Source organism: Macrotis lagotis, chromosome X, assembly GCF_037893015.1.
Source record: "Macrotis lagotis isolate mMagLag1 chromosome X, bilby.v1.9.chrom.fasta, whole genome shotgun sequence".
Taxonomy (NCBI): Eukaryota; Metazoa; Chordata; class Mammalia; order Peramelemorphia; family Peramelidae; genus Macrotis; species Macrotis lagotis.
Window position 1 is genome coordinate 208091723 of NC_133666.1, and position 27682 is coordinate 208119404.

The following is a 27682-nucleotide window of genomic DNA, read 5'->3' on the forward strand; positions in this document are numbered from 1 at the left end:
CTCAAAGATTTCACCATTAGTTTCATGGTAGATACTATGGGGGAAGGAGAAAGGAAGGAAGGAGGGAGAAAGGCAACCTAGAACATATGACAAAAGTCCAATTACTGCTATCAGAGAAATTTGAGACCAATTCTCAAAACTAACTCCAAAACAACCCCAAAGGCAATTGCAGTTTTCTCCTGCTTATAAAACTGTATAGTGCTACCAGATTTCAACATACTAATTTATTAAGATACTGTTCGAAATGAACTCAGAGTAGTTCTGTTTTTTCAGAGGCAGTCCTTTTATTTTGCATGCTGGTCTCTGAGTTAGGAAGAGAGTCAAAATCATTCATTCATTGGTTTATTTATCTATTTATTTGTTTATTTATTTATTCATTAGGTTTTTGCAAGGCAATGGGGCTAAGTGACTTGCCCAAGGCCACACAGCTAGGTAATTATTAAGTGTCTGAGGCCGGATTTGAACTCAGGTACTCCTGACTCCAGGGCTGGTGCTCTAGAGATCCACTGTGCCACCTAGCCACCCCCAAATCATTCTTATATAATCCTCCCAGTCCCACCTTTAGCAGTGGCTTAAAAATTTTTTCTCTTTTCAAATTTATCTAATATGTGGAGGGGGCAAAAAAAACCCCCAACAAAACAAACCAAGAGCCAAAATTCCATTTTCCTGGAATGTGGCACATTTAGAAATGAATCAAAATACAAGAAGTAGAAAAGAAAATACAACAAAAACATTCTCTTCTCTTTAGGTTTTTATGACATTTCTCTCTCCTGGCTTTCTTACAAATCTGATCATTCTTTAATATCTTTTGCAGTATCTTTATACAAGCCTCATCTGTTCCACAGGGCTGTGGCCTGATTCCTCTTTTCCCTTTATTTTATTTTAGTTAGTGAACTTAACAGTTCCCATGGATTTAATGATCATCTCTATCCTGATGATTCTCAGATCTCATCTAGTTCTAATCTTTCTGTTGACCTTAAATCTTCCATCTTCAACTACTTACTTGACATCTCAAACTGAATATCCAATACAGGCATCTTAAACTCAATATAACCAAAACTCAGATAATTATTCCGCCCTTCCTACATTCCCTTCTTCCTAATTTTCCTGTTGCAAAGGACCATTCCATTTTCCCAGTCACTCAGATGATGTCATACTCAATTTTTTATTCTGTCTCAACCCCATCCCCTATATCACATTTGTTGCCATGAGTGATTGATTTTACCTTCATAACATTTCTTATAAACTAATCCTTCTCTCCTCTGACAGGGCCAACATGTAGGCCCTCAAAAAGCTCATACCTGCACTTTATAAGACTCGAAGAACTTGATAGTGGTCTCCCTGCCATGAGTCTCTTCCTACCACAGGCCATTTTCTACTCAGCTATCAAAGTGGTCTTCATAAGCACTTGTCTGACAGTATTACCTTCCCTATTCAAAAATTCTAGTGCCTTCCTATCATCTCCAAGATAAAATAAAAAAAATCATCTGTTTGGCATTCAAAGTCCATTTATAACTTGCTCATCACCCTCATTTTTTAACCTGTCCCCCCCCCCCCAATCCTGTGGCATTAGTCTCTTTTTATTTCAGAAACAAGACACTCCATCTCTTTACTACATACAGGTCTTTTCCTGGCTTTTCCTCAATTCTAGAATACTCTCCCCTCTCCATTTCTGCCTCCTGCTTTCCTAGAATCCTTCAAGCCCCAGCTAAAATTCTACTTTCTAAAGGAAGCCTTTATGGATTCCCCCTTAATTCTATTACCTTCCCTTTGTTGATTATTTGACATTTATTCTGCATTTAACTGAATTATATATAATTGGTTTGTATATAGTTGTTTACATGTTGCTTTTCCCATTAGATTAGGAAGGCATTGGGAGTAGGGGCTGTCTTTTGCCTTTCTCTATCTCTAGAGCTGGCCTATGGCCTGGCACATAATAGATACTGGATAATTGTTTAACTGACTTTGACTTTAATGAAAGCTCTGACTATCCTTCAGTTAACATTTAAGGAGCTGAGATTCAGGACATGAATTGGGGTCGAATGAGGTGAAAGAATTTTGACTCAAAAATAAATATGAACTTTTATTTTATTTCCTTCAAAGGAGGGGGCTTAGTTCTGTATTGGAATTCTCATGGGCTGAAGAAAATGGGGAGTGACTCAGGAATTAGCTCATTACCTTTAGGTGCCTCAATTGGGAAATCAGCACAAGCAAAGATGATTAACTTATCAATTTAACTCTTTGATGGCTGAACATTTTTCTTCTGCCTAGACTCCCTGTATATCACTATAAAGACAACTATGGGGTCAACAGCTAAAGGAGATTGATTTTCAATTAAATGTTTTATCACTCAGGTCACATTTAGACTTTTTTTTAGATCAAATTTTCCAACATATTAAAGAAGGATTATAATTCTAAACTAGTTCTATTTCTTTGCAGAGAGGGAAAATATAATATCTCATGAAAATAAAGTGGCAAAAAAGGATTTTAAAATAAAAAAACAACTCCATTTCTAATCTGGACTGGTTCATCCCTGCTCCAGTGCCTCACTGTACTGGTACCTGAGTGCAGATATCCACTTGGCTTTGGCACTGTTGGAGATCTGAATCCATATGCTCCACTAGAGCCCAAACAGTTCACAAACCTCAGCCTCTCTGGCAGCAGTGATTGCAGGCATGCACCCCCCACTCAGTTTTTAATATTTTTCTATCATTTAGTCTGGCATAATGGGAAAAAAAAAACACTGGTACTAGAATTATTAGGCTAAAATCCCAGCTCAATGATTTGTGACCTCTTCTCATGAGTCTCTGCCTCTTTGTCCTATCAAAGAATTTGTCTTGCTACACCAGTGTTGTATTACTCCTACTGTGCTTCTACTACTGAACAAAGTTGAAGAAAAGTTGCGAAAACCTTGCTGACTGGGTCTGCTGTAGCTTATGTTATATAACCTTAACTGGACCCTCATTGTGTAAAGGCAGTTTATTTAGACTTCCCTAATTGATTCACTATCACATTCACACAATAGCTTTTATAGAACTTTACATACCTCCTCAAACCTCTCCTTCATCCCAGCCTTTCAACTGAGAACCTTGCCTCATATTTCACTGAAAAAAAATAAAAAAAAAACCTATTCAGAGTTCTGTCTTCTTCCCGGACCTATATTATATTATTCAGATGCCTTCTGCCACTATTTCCTCCTTCACTTTTTCAAAGGAAGAGGTGGCTCCTGTCAACACAAATCCATCTAAGGCACAGGTGATTCCCTTCCATTTATCTTCTCCAGCTGATGTTTCCCTCTATCATCTCTCTCATTTACCATTAATCTTTTCTGTTTAGGAGAAATCAGTTGATTCCCTTCTGACTACAAACCTGTCCTTTTCTCTCCAGTCCTCAAAAAACTCTCACTTGATCTGCCCATCCCCACTATCATCCTATATCTTTCTTGACCTTAGATAAACTCCTTGAGAAGGCCATCTACAATAAAGGCCTCTATTTCCTTTCTCTTTAAATTGTCTTTAAACAGCCTTTAAACTGATACAGAATGAAGAAAACAGGCCTGAGAAAATGTATAAAATAATATAAATATTAAAATATTAATATTTTTAAAGCTTTGTACAACTTGAGAACTGAAAAATGAAGTGGCAAAGTATGATTCCAGAGGACCAAAGAAGTATGCTAACCACTTTCTGACATAAATGTTTTGGGTTTAAAAATGGGAGATTATGTTTTGGATATGATCAATGTGGAAATTTATTTTGCTTACCTATACTTAATTTTATATGAGTTTCCTCTTTTTTTTTTTAACTGATCAATGTGGGGATAGTGAAAGGAAGAGAAAATAAATACTTCTTGGCATGTTTGGGTTAATATTTATTATTTTTTTTATAGTGCTGAATATTTATGGAACTGGTGAGGTTCTACATTTTCCCTCCTGCTGTTTGGCATAAGGTGGGAAATTAGAGGGGAAATAGGCAGCTCAGTAAAGAAAGAAAATATAGGGGCAGCTAGGTGGCGCAGTGGATAAAGCACCAGCCCTGGAGTCAGGAGTACTTAAGTTCAAATTCGGTCTCAGACACTTAATAATTATAGCTGTGTGGCCTTGGGCAAGCCACTTTAACCCCATTTGTTGCCTTACAAAAACCTTAAAAAAAACACACACACATTGCAAGGAGCATCCAGAGACCTTGTGTTTATGTTGCTCAGATTGTCAAATGTATCCCTCAAAAACAAGCATTTGGAATAATTTTGCTACCAGTTCCTTAAATTTAAACCTGAATTTGATGGAGTCAACTAATAGAAGGGTGCTCAGTTTTTGTATTTTCAGCAGTCTGTCAATTTTGATCATGTATTACCATTTTACAGAAATTTAATTAAATTTAAAAAAGGTACATTATCCAGTCGCTGATGGTAGCAGGAAGCTGCAGGATGAATAAGAGAATCCTGCCATGATTTAAAAGGAGTCTTTCCCACTTTTAGTTCACTTTTCTTTATCTAAATATCCCTGGTGCAGTGGTCTTGGAGTCAGACAGTAGCTGTGTGACTCTGTGTGACACTTGGCCCTGACTGCCTCACATCCAGAACCATCCGCTTCCTCTCTGGCCACTGGACCGGATGGCTCTGGAGGAGAAAGTGAGGCTGGGGGCTTAGCACAGCTCCCCCTCACTCAGATCCAATTCCCATGGTTGTCATGGCAGCACCTCCCAGACGTCGTGGTCTTCAGAAATGAAGGGAAATATATACATTGACAGGCAGCTAGGTGGCGCATGAAGTCAGGAGGGTTCATCTCCCTGAGTTCAAATCCGGCCTCGGGCACTTACCAGCTGTGCGACCCTGGGCAATCACCTCACTTCGCCTCAGCTTCCTCCCGTGTAAAAAAAGGAAATGGCAAACACTCCTGTCTCTGTCATGAAATCCCCAAATATGGGGCGGCTGGGTGGCACCGCCCTGGAGTCGGGAGTCCCTGAGTTCAAATCCGGCCTCAGACACTTAAAAATTACCTAGTTGCCCTGGGCAAGCCGCTTAACCCCATTAGCTGCAAAAGCCTTAAAAAAAAGGAATCCCCAACCAGGGTCACGAAGAGTCAGCCAGGCCCGGAACGACGGCGATCCTCACACACGCGCACGCGTGTGCAGGCGTGTCAAGCATGTCGCCCCCTCCCAAAGTGAGGGCCAGGAGCAGAGGGGATTGTGGGAAGGCTGGGAGCGCGCGGCTCTGCGGCCCCCTCCTCCCCGCCCCTTCCGGGGCTCGGCCACGCCCCGTTCCGGGCTCGGCCCCGCCCCCTCCGCGTGACGCGTTGGGGGAGGGGAGGCCTCGCCGCACCCCGCGGAGGGAGCTTCCGGGCCGAGCCCCGGGGGCGGGGGGAGGGGCACAGGCGGGGGGTGTGGGGAGCCGTGGGGGGCGGGCGGGCCACAGCCGGGCCGGGAAGGCCAAGAACGCAAACAGCGGGGTAAGGGGCGCCCGGCGCCGGGGCAGGCTGCCCGGGCCTCGGCAGGCTCCCCCGAGCACTGACCTGGGCCGCCGGGATCCCCGCGGCCCGGCGCCGACTTCCTCCTCCCAGGGCCGCCGGCTGACCTCGGCCTGCTGCCCCTAGCGGCCGCGCAGGAAATGACGCGTTCTTGCGTCGAGTCGCCTGGAAGAGACAAAAAACACACCAAAACCCCCCCAAAAAAACCGCCCCAAACGTCCGCCATCGAGGTTTTAGAGAGAGAAGGGACTTGAGAGATTAGCTTTTCTATGCATTGACCTGATGAGGAGATGAGGCCCAGAGAGATGAAGTGGCTTGACCAGGCCGTGCAAATGAATAAATGAAAAAAAGAAAGCTGAGCTGGCGTGGCACTGCTGTGCCCACTACCAGCCGCCTCCCGTTCCTTGTTCTCCCTGGGATTTCAATTTGCCTATATTTACTTATATTTTCCTCCTCCCCTTTTGCTCCTTATAAGATTTCAAATTTTTCACTTAAGATGAAAAAACTTAAGACCAAACCAAAATTATAACTCTGAATAGTAAAAGGTGATGCCCTTCTGTTTTGGTCGAGATTTATTGAGTTTTGTCCTGTTTGAAAGGATGCTGGTTCAGAATGTAAGGGCAGAGATGCAAGGTAAAAGGTGGAACACAAGTCTCTGAGCCAGAAGACCTGGGTTTGTGCACCACCTGATAAAAGTTATTTTGAGGATCAAATAAGAATATATATATATGTATATATACATATATATATGTATATATGAAAATAAGAATGAGGATCAAATAAGACTATATACATATATGTATATATTAGAAAATAAGAATGAGGATCAAATAAGAATATATATATGTATATATATTAGAAAATAAGAAAGGATCAAATAAGAATATATATGTATATACATGAAGATCAAATAAGTATATATACATATGTATATACATATATGTATATATTAGAAAATATGAGGATCAAATAATAATATATTAGAAAATAAGAATGAGGATCAACTAAGAATATATATGTATATACATTATATATATATATTAGAAAATAAGAATGAGGGTCAAATAAAATGAGGACCAAATAAGAGCATATCTATATATGAAAAGTTTTATAAATTATAAAGTTCTTTATAATTTATAAAACTTTAAATGCTAACTACTATTATTGTTGCTATTCTATTATTGCTTAGTTGGTAGGTTGTTGTCTTTGGTTCTTGAAGACTGAAACAACACTAGTTTAGAGTCTTGAATTATATTATTACTAACTGTCTGAAAGATCCTGATCTATAAATTGAAGGATTGAACACAGAACAAGCATCCTAGTCGACAGTTTAAAAGCCACAGGCATGCCTACAAACACAATGCTTATTTGAGGCAGCCCAGTATAATTAATTGTGAAGAACAACTGGGGAGTCGAGAAGAATTATGTATATTGAAGTTCCTCCTTTAACATAGTCTAACCAACTCTAAGATCCTAAATTGTAGAGAAGGGATTGACCAGCGTTAATAGAAGGAACTGGTCATTGTGGAGTTCTTCACATTGTGAAATCACAGGTCCCATCCATATTCTTATACATATGACTTAATATGTAGTCTAACTGGTTGCCATGTGTTTGTTGTGGCTACTGCTCTGAAGGACTTGCTTTACCTAGTGATTTCTAGTCTCTGGCCTCTACTCAGGTGATTTCCCTGTTGCCTGGAATTTTCTTCCTTTTCCTAATATCACAAATCTAAAACTGGAAAGGACCTGAGTGGTTATCTAGTCTACATTTCTTATTTATCTATGAGTAAACTGAGGCCACAGGTTAAGTGACTTATTCTAGTTCACACAAGTAATAAGGACCTGTCCATAACAGCTTGATTCAAATGTCCCATCTTCCAAGAAGCCTCTCTTAATATCCTAATTGAAATCTTTTTATTACAACAAAAATAAATACTTTACACATTTAAACTTTATATTCATCTCCTTTTTTTCTCCAGGGCCTAAACAGTGCTGTGTGAATTGCAAACATTAATAATTTAATTTGACTTAGTGATCTCTAAAGTTCTTCCAGCTTTAATATTCGGTGATTCTGACCTAAATATGTTCTTTCCTAGAATACTATTATTCTATAAGAAATCATGAGCAGGCAGATTTCAGAATAATCTAGAAAGATTTACATGAGCTGAGTGAAGTTAACAAAAACAGGAGATCCATGGTACACCTTAACAGGAACTATGATAGATACACTTAGTGGCTCCCAGCAATACAGTGATCAAAGACAATTCCAAAGATGGAAAATCCTATCCTCATATAGAGAAAGAGCTATGGAGCCTAAATGCAGACCAAAGCATACTATTTTCACTTTTTAAATTTGTTGAATGCTTTTTCTTTCTCATGATTTTTTCCCCCTTTTGTTCTGATTCTTCTTTCACCACATTACCAATATGGAAATGTATTTAACATGATTGTACATGTATAACCTAATCAGATTATTTACTGTCATGGGGAGGGAAGAGGAAAGAGAGGGAAACAGGGAGAAAAATGTGAAACTCAAAACTTTCAAAAATACAAATGTTGAAAAACTATTTTTACATGTTATTGGAGAAAATAGAAATTAAAACAATAAATTGATGTACTTGGAAGGTTGAAAAAAATATGTTCCATTTAGTTCGCCGTAGTCACTCAATGAATATTCATCAATAAAAATATCTCTGGCATGAATCTCCAATAAAACAGAAAAGTAAGACTTAGAGCCCCAAGGGTGGCTAGAGCAGAGGCCATACCCCTTGCTGTATACAGATATAATAAACCCCAAATTGACACTTTCTCTGGATATGAACTTTGTCTTTCAGAAGAACAATCTTAGGAGACAATTCAACAGGCAAGAATGTTCCTGGGACACTAGAAGACCCCAGAGCCAAAGTGATGATTCTGACTGACAACCTGGGAGGGAGTGTGGGGAAGAGAGGTAGCTTTAAAGTCTTTCAATAGAGGCAACGCCAAACATTATCAGACAGGAATATATACAAACTTTAGCTGTGATATTTGAAGAGACCAGATGAGAAGACCCCCAATGCTAATTTTATTTCTAACACTATACAGTGCAAAAGAAATAAATTGAGTTCCTCCTCCAGGTCAAGTAGCTAGTACAGAGACTGAAATAGTCTTGTACTATATTGTGTTTGGGCAGTTAGGTGGATAATGGATAGAGTGTGGGACCTGGAGTCAGGAATTCTCATCTTCGAGTTTGAATCTGGCCTGAGATATTTACTAAGTGGGTAAGTCACTCAACCCTATTTTCTTGCCTGTAAAATTAGTTGAAGAAGAAAATGGCAAACCACTGCTGTATCTTTGCCAAGAAAACTTTTAATAGGGTCATGAAGAACTGAAAATGACTGGACTATAACAATATACTGTGTTTACTATACCATGAGAAAAAAATCCTTGTTCCACATTTTCATTTAGTGCAAAAAGTCAGATTTCCCTCCTTGTTTGTTATTTATTGTACCTGCTGAAACTGTTGAACCCCATTGTGTACTCTAAGCATGGTAGAATGGGCAGATGAAAACAATTTGTTCCAAAGGCCAGGAAGGCAGCTGAAGCTTAAGAGTGCCTAGAGTTTGGTCAGACATTAAAGATGCTGAGATCATCCACAGCACTTTGTCTTATCATTGAACTTCAGTACCTCTGGAAGAGAGAGTGAAGCTGATGACTTTGTGCAACTCTGCTTTACTTATATCTAGTTCAAGACATCACTTTGTGATGTCAATGGTACTCTTGGAAAGCAAAGGACAAACAACACCTGTTAAAACTACGGTAGTTGGTGACTGTATGTAGTAGTATTTCAGTTAGTTTTTTAATTGAAATGGTTTTTAATAACATGTTTTTATTTTAATGTTTTGATAAATATTTTAATTAAACATTTAGTAAAATGTTTACAACATTTAAAAAAACAGTGTGAAAAAGCAATAAAAACATCTTATATTAAAAAAACACTAGAAGACAAAAACTTTTGCAAACAATGCCATGGTAAGACTGGTACTCCTGAACTCCAAGGGTCAATCTAATTCAAGAGCCCAACCTCAATATAGGCTCCAAAGCTTTTGGAGTATGAGCCATGGAGCAAAGCAAGACAACAGCCCCACTAGTGCTGAGCAGCAGGCATAGAACTTGAGACAATTTTGGTAAGAGGTGGAGTACTGTGCAATCAATTCTCCGTGAGAGATAAAGATAAAGGGCCAAGGGTATGGGGGACACAAAGCCTCACATAAAAATACTTCTATCCTCAGAGTAATAGATTTGTCTTTTGTTATATTTGTGGATTATACGATCATACTTATGCTGGATATACTGGCAAAGGGAATGTACTGTTAGGGAGAAAGAAGGTAAAATCTTCTGAACCAGTTTTGGGAAACTGGAGCAGGGTCAGAATAAGAGGTTATCCAGGATTCCAAAGACAGTAACATTGACTTATTGGTAATTAATCTCAAATTACCATCATTTTCCAGTCTTTTATATGACAAGTAGTTGAGTAAAATGTCTTTAAAGCTTATGCCAAGGCTTGAACTTGACAATTTGAGTGATCCCTACCTGGCATAGATTGAAATGAATTTCCCAAGGAAGCTGCTGGCCATGGAAAAGTGAACACTCTGGCTCTCCCCAGAGAACACTCTGGCTCTCCCCAGAGCCTCCAATACTTACAGAGTGTCAGCATTGCTTGGAGCTAATTCTAGTCTTTTCAAAATCCTATAAAGATACTGCAAGTGACAAGCTGAGACCCAATACTCACACACTTTGATCATCCATGCAAACTGTGCAAAGATTTACAAGAGGATAGAGGCAAGAGTTTCCAATGGTTATCATGGGAGCCCTAGCCATCTACCCTCTGTGCTGGATACTGAAGCATTTGACTTGGGGGCTCCTCAGTACCTCAAGAGTAGAAGAATATGTTGAGGTTAAAACTCAGCAGGAAAACAGGTATGTTTTCACTGTAAGAATGGGATGTGGGATGTACTTGAAATGCAACTTATAGAATCTAGCTTACTGATTCCCAACCATTCAGAGAGAGATCTAAGAACATTCTTATAACAATGATGGAAGAGCTCAAAGAAAAGCTAGTCAGTTGCATTATCACAGAAATCGGCCCCTCTTGTGTATCACCCCTAGTGATGATACTTAGGAAAAATAGAAAAATATAGATGTGCATTGTTTACTAAACTTTGAATAAAAAGTTTGCCAGATAGGGGCGGCTAGGTGGTGCAGTGGATAAAGCACCGGCCCTGGAGTCAGTAGTACCTGGGTTCCAATCCAGTCTCAGACACTTAATAATTACCTAGCTGTGTGGCTTTGGGCAAGCCACTTAACCCCGTTTTCCTTGCCAAAAAAAAACCCTAAAAAAAAAAGTGGACCAGAACATTATGTTACAGGATATGCAAGATATCCTGGCAGTCAGTGGTTTTCCATCTTGGAATTTCATAGTGGATTCTACTAGATTCTGATGTCTGAGAAAGGCAAAGAAAAGACCTCTTTCATTTGTCCAAGAACTTACAAGTTCCCTGACTATTGGAAAACTAAGCCATATAATATATTTGAGAAACTGGGCAACTTATCTATTACAAAATAGTCCCAAAGAATAGAGCAACCCTATCGGGACTATTTACCACCTATTGCCTATAATAGATTTAGTCATCTAGAAAGAGATTGAGAAAAAGAGACTGTCCATACTTTATTTAGTTTTTTTTTAGTTTTTTTTTTTGGCAAGGCAAACGGGGTTAAGTGGCTTGCCCAAGGCCACACAGCTAGGTAGTTATTAAGTCTCTGAGACTGGATTTGAACCCAGGTACTCCTGACTCCAGGGCCGGTGCTTTATCCACTATGCTACCTAGCTGCCCCTTGTCCATACCTTTATAAAGACTTTCTTACCTAGTTAGGGGTACAGAAAATGATGTATCCAGTAAAGGAAACTGTACTATTGCAGGACAGGAGAATTGGAGTTGGAATTGAAGTCAGAATCACCCTTTCCTACTTAAAAAATACTCATTGGAAATAGGTTCAACCAATAGAGCTTAAAAATTCTGATAGTTAACTTGGAATGGTTGTCAACCCAGGTATAGACATACAAATCTATAATGTTAGTCCATACCAACTACTAGTTCTTATATAGGATCAGAGAGATCACTTATATAGGAGCAGTGAGAAGAAAACTTAGGCCTTTTAGATCAGTCATTAAGTTATGATATTACAGGTAAACCTGTTTTGCAAATAAAAATGTAAGTCAGATCCTTCCAGTCAAGACTTCTAAGACTTTGCCAACTGTATATTCAAATTCTGTTAAGTCCTTATCTAATCAAGGGGAGCAGAAGGTTTCATACAAATCCCACCCAAAGGAATACTGAGGAGGCTTGAAGAATATATATATATGTATATATATATATGTATATATATATATACATATATATATACATATATATATGTATATATATATATATATATATATATATAATCTTTTATTGTACAGCCTTGACATCAGGAGTCTACATAGCCCAAATTTGCTTATTAGTTCCCCAAGTTCCTAGTCCACTTCTCCCATTGTCCACTCTGTCTGTCTTTGCCTGCAGCACTCTCCTCAGGTCTGCCATTCACTCTGCAAGCTATTTGTCCTCAAGCAATGCTCTAACCCCTCTGAGCCACCTCATTACTGCCCCATAACTTAGGCATTTATAGGAACATAGAACAAAATCAGTCTAAGACTGACATAGGTATCATCAACTATAAACAAGGTGTGTAACTTGCTGCACCTGGATTCCATACTTAAATAAGAACTGACATCCAGCCTAATTATATAACCATAATCTAATATAGGCCTTTTCCTGTCAAGCTGGACCACTGTGATTAAGGGAGATTCATATTCCAATTCTGGCCAAATGATTTATCTTACACGTGGTTACATAGGCAGAGATGGTCCATATGAAAAGTGCTTTGCATATAAGTGCATATTTTACTGCTATAATGTAAATTACTGTATGTTTAAGCATGTTTTTCCATTTTACTATTTTGTTCTTAGACTATGTTTAGTGTTAGATTCATGCTATAGCAAGATCTATCCATTGCTTTGCTACTAATGATAGTACAGTTGAATTTTATTATGGGCCTATTGATGTTGTACCTAGTAATCTTACTTTGTTCTCAATTCTTTTAATTAATTGCTGTGTACTATGGATATTCATATCCTTTCAAAATGTGCATATGTTAATGTTGTATATAGTTAGTCATGTTGTTACTATAATAACTTCCCAGGTGATGTTCTGTATAATGCTATATCTACTGCATATATACTTAATATGCATTTATTTATTTCCATTTCAATACCATGGTTACATGGGAAGCCAAGAAAATCATCTTTGTTGTTTTAATGTATTCATAGTTATGTTTATACATGTTTATATCTGTTTTGAACTTAATCTGATAGATCTTTGCAAGGGACCACAAGGTCCCTTTTGGTATGGCTCAAGGGAAGAATATAATCCCATTCCCAAAACCTACTGGTATGGGACTCTCTCCTTATTTGTGGAATGCAATGTCTTGTGCTGGTTGAAGTCTGGGGTGGGGTAGAATAGGTGAGAGCGGAAAAGAGGTAAACTCTTTGAGAGAAGATAGACAAGACCAACCCCACTTGATTGCTGGGAAGATCTAAGAGGAACTGGCATTCTCCATCATGTCTCTATCTTCCTCTAACTACATTAGAGACTGAAAATTTCATCACCCTCTCATCAATGTCATGATTAACCTCTTTACATATTGGTCTTTCAGAGCAGATATATGCAGTCTAATCATTAGGTTAGGCAATTTATAGCAGGCTGCAAGCTTAACCAGTCGAATACAATTGAGGTAATTAGCATTGTTGTCAGCTACTGTCATCGTGTAGGTCTGGCTGCAGCATCAGACTCCTAATGGTCGACATTACAGGCAGAACATCTGGGGGACCATCAACCAATCCTCTTCCTAATTGGTTGACTGAACAGCATTTTTCAGCATCATATTCTAATAGGTCTTACAAATCTGATTCTGAGGTGTATTGTAACAGAGCCAAACATGAGAGACATCAATATACCACATACTGTAAGCAGTGTAATGGACCAATGTATGCAAACACTTGCTTTGAGCACTACCATACACTGCAAAGTATAAGTTATAACTCAAAAACATTGTTTGGAATGATTTTTGCTGTTGACAACAAAACATGTTAGGCTGAAAAAAATACGTTTTCTTTTTAGGTTTTTTCTTTTCTTTTTTTTTGCAAGGCAAATGGGGTTAAGTGGCTTGCCCAAGGCCACACAGCTAGGTAATTATTAAGTGTCTGAGACCGGATTTGAACCCAGGTACTCCTTACTCCAAGGCCGGTGCTTTATCCATTGTGCCACCTAGCCACCCCAAAATACATGTTTTCTGCAAGTTTTATTTGTTTATAGGGTAGTTAATTATATAATATAAACTGCAGCTATAATTGATCCCTTGTGAAATTTATATTTTGGCCCAAATATGGCACAAAATATTCAGTCCTGGGACAAAAGGGGAAAAAAATTCCATATGGAAAGTCAGTTGGGGGGGTATCTCACTCCCAATGAGAGAACTCCTTTACTTTATATTGTCTAGCATGTGTGTGTGTGTGTGTGTGTGTGTGTGTGTGTGTGTATGTATATATACCCACACACCTACACACCCAACTCCATACACCTTATCTGATTTTTGTTTTGCTAGTATTTGGATATGGCAGCTAAATGGTGGATTGAACACTGGTCCTGAAGTTAGAAAGACCTGAGTTCAAATCTAGTAAGTCACTTAGCCCTGCTTCACTCAGTTCCTCACCTGAAAAATCTGCTGGAGAGGGATCACTCCAATATCTTTGCCAAGAACACCCCAAATGGAATCACAGAGAATTAGACATGACTGAAACAGCTCAATAACAACAAAAATACTAACAGACCATCCGATTTATTTTAATTTTTTGGGTTTTTGCATGACAATGGGATTAAGTGATTTCCCCAAGGTCACACACAGCTAAGTAATTATTAAGTGTGTGAGGTTGGATTTTAACTCAAGTCCTGACTCCAGGACTGGTGCTCTATCCACTATGCCACTTAGCTGCCCCCACCAACCAATTCTTAACAAAATATTTATTTAATAATAACTGGGAAAGAATAGCTCTCCCTTTTCTCTACATAGAAATACTTCTGGTTCCTAGGGTATATACCAAATAAGAGTATATTGAATTACAAGGCATTGGGATATCCCTTAGGTCTGATGAGTACCAATTCCTCATAAAAATGGCATTTTATATTTTAGGTGATCAGGAAAGTCTAACAACTCAAACCCTTGTCCCCAAGAACAATCAATAGGACAACTTTTCTGACTGAGGGAGCTCAGCCATCTAGTTGCCACTTTAGAAGATAGTATGCCTAAAACATTTGCTACTGGAATGACAAGAAATTATTGTATAAGAGGGATATCCCACAATCACCACTCTAAAAGCATAATTTGTGTGTGTGTGTGTGTGTGTGTGTGTGTGTGTGTGTGTGTATTCTCTAGTTTGAACAAATTAGTACAGTTTTCAAGTGTTTTTTTCCTGTTTTGTTCTTATACTTTCAGATATACATTTTGTTTTATATTTTCTTGTTTATTCATTATCTATACCTTTTTTTATTCCAACAAGGTCTTACTTTTCCTATTTTGTTTATTTTTGTTGTAGATATTGACATAAGGATTATATGATTCATTCTGGCAAGGGCCTTAGTGATAATATAACTTCTCTTCCACTTTCCCACTTAGTTAAAAATATAAATATTTTAAAATGAATAATAAACTTAATAAACACTTCAAGGATTCTAATTCCCTCACTGCTCAGTAAACAAATAAGAATAGCTGGAACTGAAAATTTCACCACCCTCTCATCAATGTCTGATAAACCTCTCTACATATTGATCTTTGGGGAGCAGAAATATACAGTCTAAGACTTAAGCCAGTCTTTTTAAGTAGGATCTAGGAAACTCAAAAGTGGGGGTGGTTTTAAAGAGGACAAGAAAGGAAAACCCAGACTCAGATATCATCTTCTTGCCCCTACTTCTTCCCCCTTTATAAACTCAAAGGTCCGGCTCCTCAGAGTGCTTGGCAGAACCTCAGAGCTTGTGACTACTTCTTTCAACCAATTCAAATATCTTGTGTGTCCACTGATCGATTCAGTAATGGCATGCACATCACTCTTTCCAGATCATAAAGACTTGTTTCAACTTTACTTGATTCAGTAACTAGAGAATGTTTTCTTTTTTAGTTTAGTTTTTTTTTTTTGGCAAGGCAATGGGGTTAAGTGATTTGTCCAAGGTCACACAGCTAGGTAATTATTAAATGTCTGAGGTCGGATTTGAACTGAGGTCCTTCTGACTCCAGGGTTGGCGCTCTATCCATTGCACCACTTGGCTGCCCTTAAAGAACCATTTTCACCTGATAAAGGTATGAGGGTATCGCGGAATTAACATTAATTGCAGTTTAGATGTTGGGACACCCCTTTTCCACTATTACAAACACTGCAGTGACTGAACTTGGCTGTCTTATCCTATGGGTACAGATGGCTCTAGAGCCCATTCTCTTTCCTAACTCAATTCTTGGCAAACATCAGGGCCAGCAGAGGACGCCATTTCCCTGGAAATCTTTTCTCCCCCTCTTTGTTGAATCACTTCAGTCGTTTCCGACTCTTCGTGACCTCATTTGGAGTTTTCTTAGCAAAGATATTGGACGTCTCCTTATACAGATGAGGAAACTGAGACAAACAGAGTTAAGTGACTTGCCCAGGGTCACACAGCGAATGCGCACTCTATCCACCGAGCCTCCTACCCACCCCTCCTTTCTCATCAGCTCAACTCAAAAGCATTTTTTTTCTCCCTTTTCAATTTCTTAGAGTTTTCTTCTTGATCCCTCCAGGTTTCCTAACTTTCCTTTCTGCCTCACTCCTATTGATCTTCTCAAACCCAAGGCCTGGATGAGGGGTTAAACACTCTCTTCCGTCCCTTCCCCTTCAGCTGTGCCCCTTCCTTCGCAGGAGCCCGAGCAGCTGGCAGCTGGCGCGGCTGGGCGGCTGTTTCAGCGGAGACATCCAGAGTTGGTCGGGGTCCAGTGTCCCAAGCTTGAGCCTGTTGATGGAGCGTGAAGTCCAAGTCTTAAACTCCCTCACCCTCCCGTCGGTCTGTCTAGCACCTGTGCTCACCAGTCAGAGCTAGGCTACTTGTTTCTGCCACTTTGTTCCCAGACATAGTGTACCCTCCCCCTTTACCACTGCCAACCTTTATTGTTCACAAATTCTGCTCCCCCACCAAGCTTGACTATCTTGGATGGATCTATTCACTCTTTTCAGTTGGAGTATTAAGGGAGAGTTCGGAAGGGCCAGTAGTAACTCCTAATTTGTGCCCCAGGCCTGGGAGAAAAGGGGATTCACGATTGTTATTTGTAGAAATCCCGAGGAGGGGGGTGGGGGGTGGGCGAGTTGGAGGAGCTGTGGTTGTTTAGCAACAACCTCAGGGACTGTCCCAACTGCAGGAGCAGCTGCAGACAAAACTGCTCCACACCAAGCAAAGTAACCCGCTCCTTCCTCATCTTAGCATCTCTGACTATACAAAGGAAGATGTGAGAGAGACAAGAAAAGAGAGCAAGAAAGGAACCCCTTGAACTTTGCCTACTTCTCTCCTTCTCCTCTTTCCAACCGCAGGCGCCTCCCTGCCGCTTCCCTTCTTTTTTATTTAAATGGAGCATTCCCAAAATGTTTTTTGGTCAACAAAGATGCTGGTCATAGAATAAATCGACTTTTTTCCGATCAGAACTTGCCTTGGAGGCTAAGAGGGAAGATACGCAAGAAGGAATTAGTAGGAAGTTTATGGAGTTGGTAAAACTCATCCTGGTTTGACCTAGCAGTCTTTGCCCCTGGAACTTTGCCAAAGTGGATGCAGTTGGAGGTATGTCCGGAAAGAAAAACATGGGATCATTGGGAAACTGCCCCCATGTTGTGTGGGAAACCAGGTTGGGGGAGGGGATGATGAGGAGGAGTATGTTTAAATTGTTTCTTCGAAAGTTTTTGGTTATTATTTGGAGCTTAGTTAAAAATTTCGAAAGTGCTTCTTTTGGAAGCGGAATCCTAATCCACTCCCTTAATCGTGCATTTGTTTATCATGTATAATACCCCAATACTTGGAAAGGGACAAGAAGAAGAAAGTGCTGGTTGATTCTATTAGAATGTGTTTTCCTTACTTAACATCTTTGTGGATCAATTTCCTTTTCTTCTTGAAAAGTTAGCATTGTTTTAACCTTTTCTTTCTCTATTAGCTCAATATATTAAGAATATGCTGGTAGTGGGCTGCAATAATACATTTTTAGCAATAGTTAGAAAGGTTGTCAAGAACAGCCTTGAAATCTAACCACAGTTATCCTAGGATGCTTATTCCTGTGGGTCTCCCATTCCTCTTGTGAATTTACTTGATTCTTTGTGAATGTTACCATAGTTGGTTGTGGTCTTTTTAAAAACCTGTCCTAAACTGGCTTAATATTTTCAATGATTTCTTCGTAATAACTCCTTTTAATAAAACCCTGTGTCCACTTTCTGGCTCTACCCTCTGTCTTTGCCTGTATCTGTCTGTCTCTATGTCTATGTCTATCTTTCTCAACATTTTGGAGCTTCAAATGACTCTTCAGAGTCAACACATTAAACACATCAACACTTTAAAAATCCATGATTTCCTCGCTGACCCACACTGGTGTAGAACACAACCAACCCTTCTAAATTTCTGTCTTAGTGAATTCCTGTGAAGAAAACATTGTAGCAAATATACCATCCTGCAGCCAAATGTGTATTATTTGTTTCCATTTTCTGGAAAAAAAGATAAGAGTATCTTTTAACTTGTAGAATGCATAGACCCAGACAAATCATTTAACTTCATCTGTAAATGAGGAGTCTAGAATATGTATGACAGGAAGGATACTATATATCCTTAGTGTACTTTCTTCTTGTTAGGTTTTGTTGCTTTTAGTATTATTTTTCCATTTTGCAATTTTATATTTTGTATCCATTCATGCAGGTTGGTATATTTCTCTGATCTATTTATTTGCATTTCCTTGCAATGTTGTAATATTACATTAATTTCTTATGTTATATTCTCTGTGATCTACTTCCAGATTCTAAGGTATCCTAATGGGTCTGCAATCCTAAAATTATAGCCTGTGAGCTCAGACTTCAGAGTTTTCCTTGAATAATTTAATTTTGTAACAAAGCAAAGGTGTTTATTAAGATAACATAATACAATAACTAAATATAGAACAACTAAAACTTTCCCTCCATAAACTTGTTATACCCTCCCACAGATATGCAAAGCATCTTTGTAAAGAGTCAGCATAAATTTAGACTACAGAGATAGTGAGGCACACATTTAATCAACACATGAGACCAGGTTAACTGGTGGCTCCAATGTTGGACTTTAATATCTTTTTTTTTTTGTAGTCTTCTTAGTTCTCCCTACCACAGTGCATTTATTACATGGATTTCTCAACAGGGTGCTCAAGGTTCTATCCTCTCTAAAATTTGATTTTTAGTTGCAAGGGCTAGTTATGTCTTGAGTCTATAGTATATTCTTCCCTTCCCCCTTATTTTTTTTCCTTACAAAATATCCCATTGGAGAATGGTTTTTAATTGCATGCATTCTTTTGAACCATTTTTTTCATAGTACTTTTTAGGAATATCAGGTCATGGGTTTTAGTGATTTGCAATCATAGCAATATATTGAACATTGTTTGATGAATTGATTTTAAATTTATTTTTCCTTTGGTTATGTGATTCTTAATGCCAATGTCAAATATTCAAACAACTATCAATTATACAGATTTTACAGCTTTGCTTCCTTTCTTATCTTTTCTGCTGCTAACATTTGATGATTTGACTGTGCACCAAAAGGATAACAACTGGAGCAGAAAGAAAAAAACAAATTCAATTATACAATTTGCTAATGGCTTGGACTATATGCCTAGAATCTGGATAAAATCTTAGAGATCATCTGATCTAAACAGTTCACTTTAGGGATGAGGAAAGTGAGAGATTGAGAAGTGATTTGACCAAAGTTGGGACTAGAATTTAGGTATGCTGATTCCTAATACAGTGTTCTTTGTACTTTATTTCCATTTAGTAGTTAATATATGAAATTTGAGTGGAGAAAACTTGTGAAAGTTAGTTATATAGACTATATGTGAATTTTGCTTTTTTTAAAAATTCTCTATTACCTTTTATAATCTCAAAATATTTTTGTTGTAATTGCCTATGAATTAACTCTTCAAACTTCTTTATAGTGGGTCAGTGAGATTTAAAATATGGAACATTTACTTTTGTCTTCCCTTCTGTGCTTTCTTTTTTCTTTTTCTTCCTCAGGAGTAAGTAGACAAGTGGAGACAAATGTTTGGGTTCAAGTACTCTGCTTAAATGGACTGACTTCAAATGGAGAGAAGAGTTTTGAAAATTGATTTAAATGACCTATAGGAAATAATTTAGAATAGCTGGTTTGTGTGAATATATGCTTCTCTGTCTTGGATTGAAGTGACAATAGTTGAAACACAACACTGCTCATGTGATAGCTGGACAAAAGGGCCCATTGTGTGGGATTGGCTGACATTCCATTCAGCTTCAGCCTGAAGTCCATCTGAGCTTGGTAGTCCTAAGGAAATAGAAGCATTGGTATTAGATGCATGTCAAAAAAGAAAGAGGAATGGGAGAAAGGAGATCAATATCTTTCCTATGTAAGCTACTTATATTCTCAATGTATTATAAATTTAACCTGGCATAAGTTCATTTGGGGAAAAAGCAATTCTGTGGAATTATCATTTACCAATATTACTATGTGGTCAACTTCATTAAAGGTAGATTAATAGTTAAGTCACTCAGTTTATCTTCATCAATGGAAGAATCATTCAATAGAATGATTCAATCATTTTTTCTTTTCTTTGAAAATAAAAAAGTACTTTTATTAATTTCCTTGTTCATCAAAAATGCTTTTAAAAATTACTTATTTTTTTCAATCAGCAAAACTGCCTTTTCTCCTTCCCACCCTAATCTGGCAATTGATGATGATGATGACAACAACATTACAAATATATAGTTAAGCAAAACAAATTTCCTCATTGTCTATGTTAAAAATATATATGAGTGTCTCATTCTCCATTATGAGTCCTTCACCTCTCTATCAGGAGGTAAAGTCCTTTGGAATTGTGATTGGTCATTATACTGATCAGAGTCCCTAATTTTGTCTTTTGTCTTTACCAAATTGTTGTCATTACATGTATCATTTTACCAAGTCACTCTGCATCATCAGTTCATGTAAGTCTTCTAAGGTTTCTGTGAAACTATTTCCTTCCTCATTTTTTACAGCAAAATAGTCTTCTATCATATTTATATATAGTTTTTAATGGGATATTCAGGGAAGACTAACACCTCAGGTGAGAGGGCTTCCCAAGCTCTTTTTAGGACTCTTCATCCACACTTGTGCTCCAAGAAGTGGTAGCATGAACCAAACCTGAATAAAACCATTTTGGCAGGAGAGTTAAACTATGGCAACTGATGTTTCTCAAACTTATCAGTATGTTAAGGAGATAGTTTTCCCTTTGCCAGTCATGCTGAAAAATGAACAGATGAGAACAATTTGTTCCAATGGCCATGAAAGTAGCTGAAACAAGTGCTATAGAGTGCTTTAAAGCTTGATCAGACTTGGAAGACACAAGGTCATCCACTGCATCATTAGTTGTGTTGACTTTTATCCTGTCACTGGACTTTGATGACTCTGAAAGAAAGAGGGAGGTTGACAATTTTGCACAATTCTGCTTCATTTAAATCCATGAGCAAATCATGACACCACCCATCACCCATCATCCACCATTTTACCCCAATATACTGATTTTCATTAGTTCCCTCTGAAAATGAAGGATGAGGGGGCATCTAGGTAGCACAGTGGATAGAGCACCGGCACTGGAGTCAGGAGTACCTGAGTTGAAATCCCACCTCAGACACTTAAAAATTACCTACCTGTGTGGTCTTGGGCAAGCTTAAGCCCATTTGCTTTGCAAAAACCTTAAAAAAAAGAAAATGAAGAATGAATAACTCAATAATAGAACTTTTTTTAGCTACTTTCCAATTTAGGGGCATCCTTTCAGGTTCTTTTTTTTTTGCTACTTTAAAAAGAGCTTAACTTTTTTTTTGTGTATACTTAGAATTAGTTTAGCTTAGGACTAATACCTCCTTTAATTTACTCTTCTCATTTCTCTTTCTCCCTTCTCTTTCCCTTTTATTTTTCTGTTGAGTGAAAAAATGTATTTTTTTACTTATCAGTTTGTATTTTCTTCCCTTCTTTGATTAGTTTAGATGAGAGTAAGATTCAAGTGTCACCTGTTCCTACCTCCCATGTCTTCCTCCTTGTTTGATTAGTTGCAGACCCTGATTATGTGAGATAATTTTACCTAACCTTTTTCTTCTTTCCTCCATCCCCACTGTATTCATCTTTCTTTCTTTTTTCAATTTTTTCTTAAGATATAACTGCTTTCAGGACTTGCATAAATAAATTCCTCCTAGGACTACTTATTATGAAAAGGTTCAGAGGAAACAAATGCACTCCATCTCAATGTTAGAATATAAGTAATTCATCTTTGTATAGTCTTTTATCATTGTTTACTCATGTTTAGTTTCTAAAAAATATACTTCTCTTAATTCCTATATATGATTCTATCCAACTCTTCTCTTTTCATCAGGAATTCTTGGAAATACTCAATTTCATTAAAAATCCACCCTATCCCCAAAAGATCTTACTTAGTTTCACTGAATTTTATTGTCTCTTGTCTTCTGGAATATTGTATTCCAATCTCTCTGTTCTTTAATAGTAGTGCCTACTAAGTCATGTGTGATCCTGACTGTTGCTCCTTGGTACCTGAATTCTTTCTCAGTTTGTGATATTTGTTCTTGACTTGGAAGTTCTGCATTTTGATTCTTGGAAGCAAAAAAATTTTGGTTCCTAGGAATTTTTATTTTGGGGTTTCTTTTTGGAATGACTTGTGGATTATTTTTATTTCTACATTGCCCTCTGGTTCTTAGAGATCTAAGTAGTTTTCTTTTAAGAGTTCTTGAAATACAATGTCTAGTCTTTTTTTTTTAGTCATGGCTTTTAGGTAGTTCAGTGATTCTTTATTTTTTCCTCCATAAACTCTTTTCTAGATCAGTTGTTTTAACTATGAAACATTTTACATCTTCTATTTAATTCAGTCTTTTGATATTATTTCAATATTTCATATTTTCTCATGGAATAATTGGATTGGTACAGTCTAAGTTTCAGGTGTGTTATTTAAGCAAGATTTCATATCTCTTTTGCCAAACTATTGATTCTCTTTCCAATTATTTTATTTATTTATTTATTTATTAGGTTTTTTTTTTTTGCAAGGCAATGGGGTTAAGTGGCTTGCCTAAGGCCACACAGCTAGGTAATTATTAAGTGTCTGAGGTGGGATTTGAACTCAGGTACTCCTGACTCCAGTGCTGGTGCTGTATCCACTGTGCCATCTAGCTGCCCCCTTTCCAATTCTTTATTCCATAGAATATATGGAATTCTGTTTAAACTGTAAATATAGGGGACTGTAAAAAAACTGTAAAAAAAGGGGGACAATAATTCCATATTTCAAATCTTTCCTCTATCACTCTCATTGCATTTATTAAAAAAATTATCTCTTGATTCATCTTCAGGAATTCCATTTCATTTTGTGTTCCCTAATTATGTTTTCCTTTTGAACTTTACTTATGGATATGTTGTAGATATTCTCTTCTTCAGGGTTTATGTCTTTAGTGTCCCTTTCTTCTTAATAATGCTTTATGGTGGGATTCTTTTCTCTGCTCATTCTTCTAGCCTATTTCCTGACTTTGGGCTTAATATTAGGACTGAGATCTATGGATTTCTAGAGGTAAGGTCTGAGCAAGTCCTTTGCTGTTTTCTTGGGCATCCATCCCAGAATCTCAGAGTCAACTCAGGATGGGCACCTGAAAGCTTTCAGTGATCCCAGGACAAAGTCTGATTTTCCCTCCTCTATATAAGTTTCTGATCTTGGTTTTAGTCTGAGCAATAGTAGACTGCTGTCTGTATCAGTAGGTAAGCTATGTTCATTCAGAGTAACAGAATTGCTGGATCCCATTTGGTCTGGGATTCATTGACTGATTATTCTTCAGATGGAATTAGAAGCTGGGATTGAGACCCTCTTTTCCTCCTGGACCCTGAGAAATACTACTTCTATTTGCTTCTGAACTTGCTCCTACCTAGGGCCTGCTACCACTTCTTACCTTATCTTAAATTTGAATTACACCTTGAGAGAAAAAGTCACTTTCTCAGTTTGCCCGGAGTCTGTGACTTGGACCTAGGTAGGGGACAATAAAACTGCCATTTAGCACTCATTCTCTTTACAATGCCCTTGTATTCTGTCTATTGCTAGACATTGTCCTCAAGGTCCAAAGATCTCTATGCCTATCCCTCTATGCTGACTTATGTTCGAGAAATGACTCATTGTGACTTTTTCATGATTTTTTTTCCTCAAGATTCTGTATATATATGTTTTCTGTATCTGTTTAGAGGAGATTTGCGGGGAAAGGGGAAGAAGAGAGTTTGCTATATTGCTTCCTGCCATTCCATCATGTTGGTTCTACCTCTGATTCATGATATTTCTCCAACAAAGACTCTTAACTAGATATAAGATCCTTCCAAATATTCTCATATAAATTAAAGGAATATGAAATGGATCTATGATTTTGTAGCTATTGTATGGGGAACTCCTTTTACTAATGTAGTTCAGCAACTTCTCTAAAACTAAATTTTAGAGCACTGACTTGGAGGTGAGATAGAATGAGATAGGTATTTGCTAATCACAAGTTCAAAGATACTCCATGGGATTGTAGTCTTAATATAGTTCATGGGCTTCCACTAGTATATTTAACTTTAAGCTAGTCAGTAGAAACAATTAGCCCCAAACAAAGGCATAGTGGCTAAAAATATTCACTTGGAGCCTACTCTCATTCAAATAAATGCAGCATTCATGGAAATATTGGTTATAGACTTACAATATACTAATATAAAGATTCAAAAATAAGGAATAAATGTATTCAGAACAACTCATGCCATGTCATCTTCATGCCTTGTCTTAAATCTATCCTGGGCAGATACTTTAGTTGGACTTTTTGAGTTTACTTCAATTCTGAACCACCAGGATTATGTCTTCCTTGACTCTATGGCTGGGTCTCTTTTGGTCTGATTGCTGTCTCTTCTGATCTTCTTCAGGTCTTGAAGCTATTTCCTTCCTTAAATGCTGCCTTTCTGCAACTGTGTTTGTCTAGTGTTATTAATGAAGTTTCTGGGTAATTAATAATCAACTTATTTATTAGGCTATTTGGCAATTAACAAATTTCTGGTCAATGACAATCAAAGACAACCAATAGAGATAATGAATGCCTTAAATAGTTTTTTAAAAGGGAATACTCCTGACAAGTGAAATATCAACCCTGATTGGTAAATATTTAATGAGAAGGTAGGCTAGAAAACTTCAGCTCCTCTTGCTGAAAACTGACCATTAGACTCAGATTCCTTTAGAAAACTGGATGGGGAAAATATCTCCATCAGGACCACTCTGGTTCATTTTCTTTTCATGAACTGGGTCACCCTAAACTCTAATGGAGGGATACTAAGGCAAGAGCTCCTCTCCTCAGGAGAAAGAATGTACCCAGACTGTATTCTGTATTTATAGTTTAAACAGAATGCACTCAGACTGTATTCTATATTTACAGTTTAAACAGAAGTAATGTCTCCTAATTGGGTGAGGTCCTACCCAAGATTAAAGAGCATCTTCCTTGAAGACTAGGACAATCTCATCAATTATTCATATCCTTCAGAGACTGTGGTTTTTAATTAGGGTTGGACCTTAAATGAGGAAATAAAGCAGAAAAGCCTGGATCATAATTTAACAATTGGTTAAATATAATAGTAATATATATAATAGCTAATATAATAGTAAAATAATCCTTTTTCTCACTAGATGGTAGGTGTATCTGCTTACTTTTGGATACAATGTCTGCTTCTGGGTGAATAGCTCATGACTGATGAAGAAGAAGAAGAAAGAAAGAAAATTTACTCCCTAACTTGCTGCCCTCTCTTAGAGTTGCAGGGATGACATTCTAACTTGTCTGCACATCAGAGAAAAATATAGCAAAGGGCATCATGACTAGCACAGTATTCAGAAATCCATTAAGATTGAGGGGCTCTGCCTGTGTCTAGGGCTTTTTATACTTTCAGGTGACCAAGAAATTGTATTAGGGAAGCCCAAGTAATCTCTTACTAGGAATTTTGTCACTTTTTAAGAAAATCTAATGCCTAAGGATTGGGGAAGAAGTCTTACAGTTCATTTGGGACCGCCATTTTGGATTTTCTTAACATAAATACTGGAGTAGATTGCCATTTTCTTCTCCAGCTCACTTTTCAGTTGAGGAAACTGAGATAAATAGGGTTAAGTAACTTGCTGAGGATCACACAGGTAATCAGTGTCTGAGATCAAATTTGAACCCAGGTCTTACTGACTCTAGACCTGAAGTTCTATCCCCACTATACTACCTACCTATCCATCAGTGAGATGAGGATAGTGGTAAGGAGAAAGAAAAATTCTCTCAAGAAAGGTGGGATTTGAGCTAAGAGTTTAAGGAAGCCTGGGTAACCAGTAGATGAAGGAAGTCTTTAAGTAAGGAAGGTAAGTGATCCAGACATGGAGTGGGAAGATGGAGCATTGTGTGGAAGGAAAAGCAAGCAGTCCATTGTCACTGAATTATAGCATAAGTGTAAAATAACCTGGAAAAATATCAGGTGGTAAAGCTTTAAATGGCAGAGTACTTTCTATTTGATCCTGCAGGTAATAGGTAACCACTGTTATTAAACAACTCCCAAAAAACTAGTACAATATGTATATGTGTATTTGTGCTTTCCATTGATCAGAACATATTTTTGAAATTTTGAATTCAATTCTAGGATTGGAGGAATATTGATGAACTGAGATGAATTCAAAGAAGGTTATGTAGGTTGGTGAAGGGACTTAAAACCATGACCATGTTGATCAATTAGGAGAACTGACTTGTATTTGGGATAGACAAGAAAATTATAGGGACATTATAGATGTCTTTTTAAATATTCAAGGATTAGATTTGCCCTCCTTTGGTCAAGGGGATAGAATTAGCAACAATGCATAGAAGTTACAGAAGGGAGAGTTCAGAATTGTACAAGGAAGAATTTTTCAATCAATTACAGCTATGCAAAAATAAAATGAGTTGAATCTGAAAAGTAATGAACTCTCAAATCACAGTGGTATCAAACTCAAATAGAAATGGGGCTGCAAATTCATCTTTATAGATCCCTATGATCAACATATTGGTTTAGTTTTACATGTTATATTATCTATATCTTATTGCATTTTTATTTGTTTTATAAAACATTCTCCCAGTTACATTTTAATCTGGTTCAGTCTGTACTTGGAGGTGGAGCATGCGGCTACAGGCCAAGTGTTCAACATCTCTGGTCTATCACTAGAAGTATTCAAGCAGACATGTCAGATTCCTATCTGACTAAAGAAGACTAAATTTATTTAGAAAATGTCTTAACATTGTCTATATTCAATTGTTTTTTAATCTTGTTCCTGTACACTGGGAGTGTTGTTGCCTGGGAGGAGTGTTTTGGGAGAAGTGTTTGACTCCTCTTGGCTAGTCCTTCTCTGACATCCCTTCCAACTTTAGGATTCTATGATTTCTAGGGTCCTGTACAAATCTGCTCAGATTTGTTGCATATGAATGACCCTTTTTCACTCTGGCTCCTGTTCTCTATTTACTACTAGGTCAAGATGGGGAAATATTGAGGTAGATACCATAAATCCTCTCTGCACTCAGAAAATAAAATGCAAACAGATTTCCTAACACAAACTAGTCATGATCTGGGATGTAGGCACTCTAGGCCCTGATATTCCCATACTCTCTCAACTGGTCTTGTAAAATCTGGGCTAAAGTTCTTAACATAAGAGCAAAAGTATTCTAAGTTATGGTACAGATTACAATGACTTTAGCCTATGTTTCATTAATAGATATAACCACAGATTCCTTAGGCTAGTCAATCCCAA

At 37.7% G+C, this 27682-nt stretch overlaps 2 protein-coding genes across 13 annotated transcripts in view; one reads left to right on the forward strand and one right to left on the reverse strand.

Annotated features, from left to right (window-relative positions):
- Positions 1 to 5587, reverse strand: part of CXH5orf63 (chromosome X C5orf63 homolog) — a 45866-nt gene extending 40279 nt beyond the window's left edge. For 3 of the 11 annotated variants that reach the window (XM_074204407.1, XM_074204409.1, XM_074204406.1), the window contains exon 1: positions 4818 to 5216. Coding sequence is in view for 2 of the 11 variants with exons in the window: in XM_074204414.1 (XP_074060515.1) it covers positions 4998 to 5029 (32 nt within the window). In the remaining 9 variants the exon portion in view is untranslated. Of the gene's footprint in view, positions 1 to 3046; positions 3105 to 4817; positions 5223 to 5509 lie in introns of those variants that run through there. The other 8 variants (XM_074204413.1, XM_074204412.1, XM_074204408.1 and 5 more) reach the window with 6 other exon arrangements.
- An 11425-nt stretch (positions 5588 to 17012) lies between these two features.
- MEGF10 (multiple EGF like domains 10) overlaps positions 17013 to 27682 on the forward strand; it is a 165245-nt gene continuing 154575 nt past the window's right edge. For both annotated transcript variants that reach the window (XM_074199623.1, XM_074199624.1), the window contains exon 1: positions 17013 to 17442. The gene's annotated coding sequence lies outside the window, so the exon portion shown is untranslated. The remainder of the gene's footprint in view (positions 17443 to 27682) is intronic.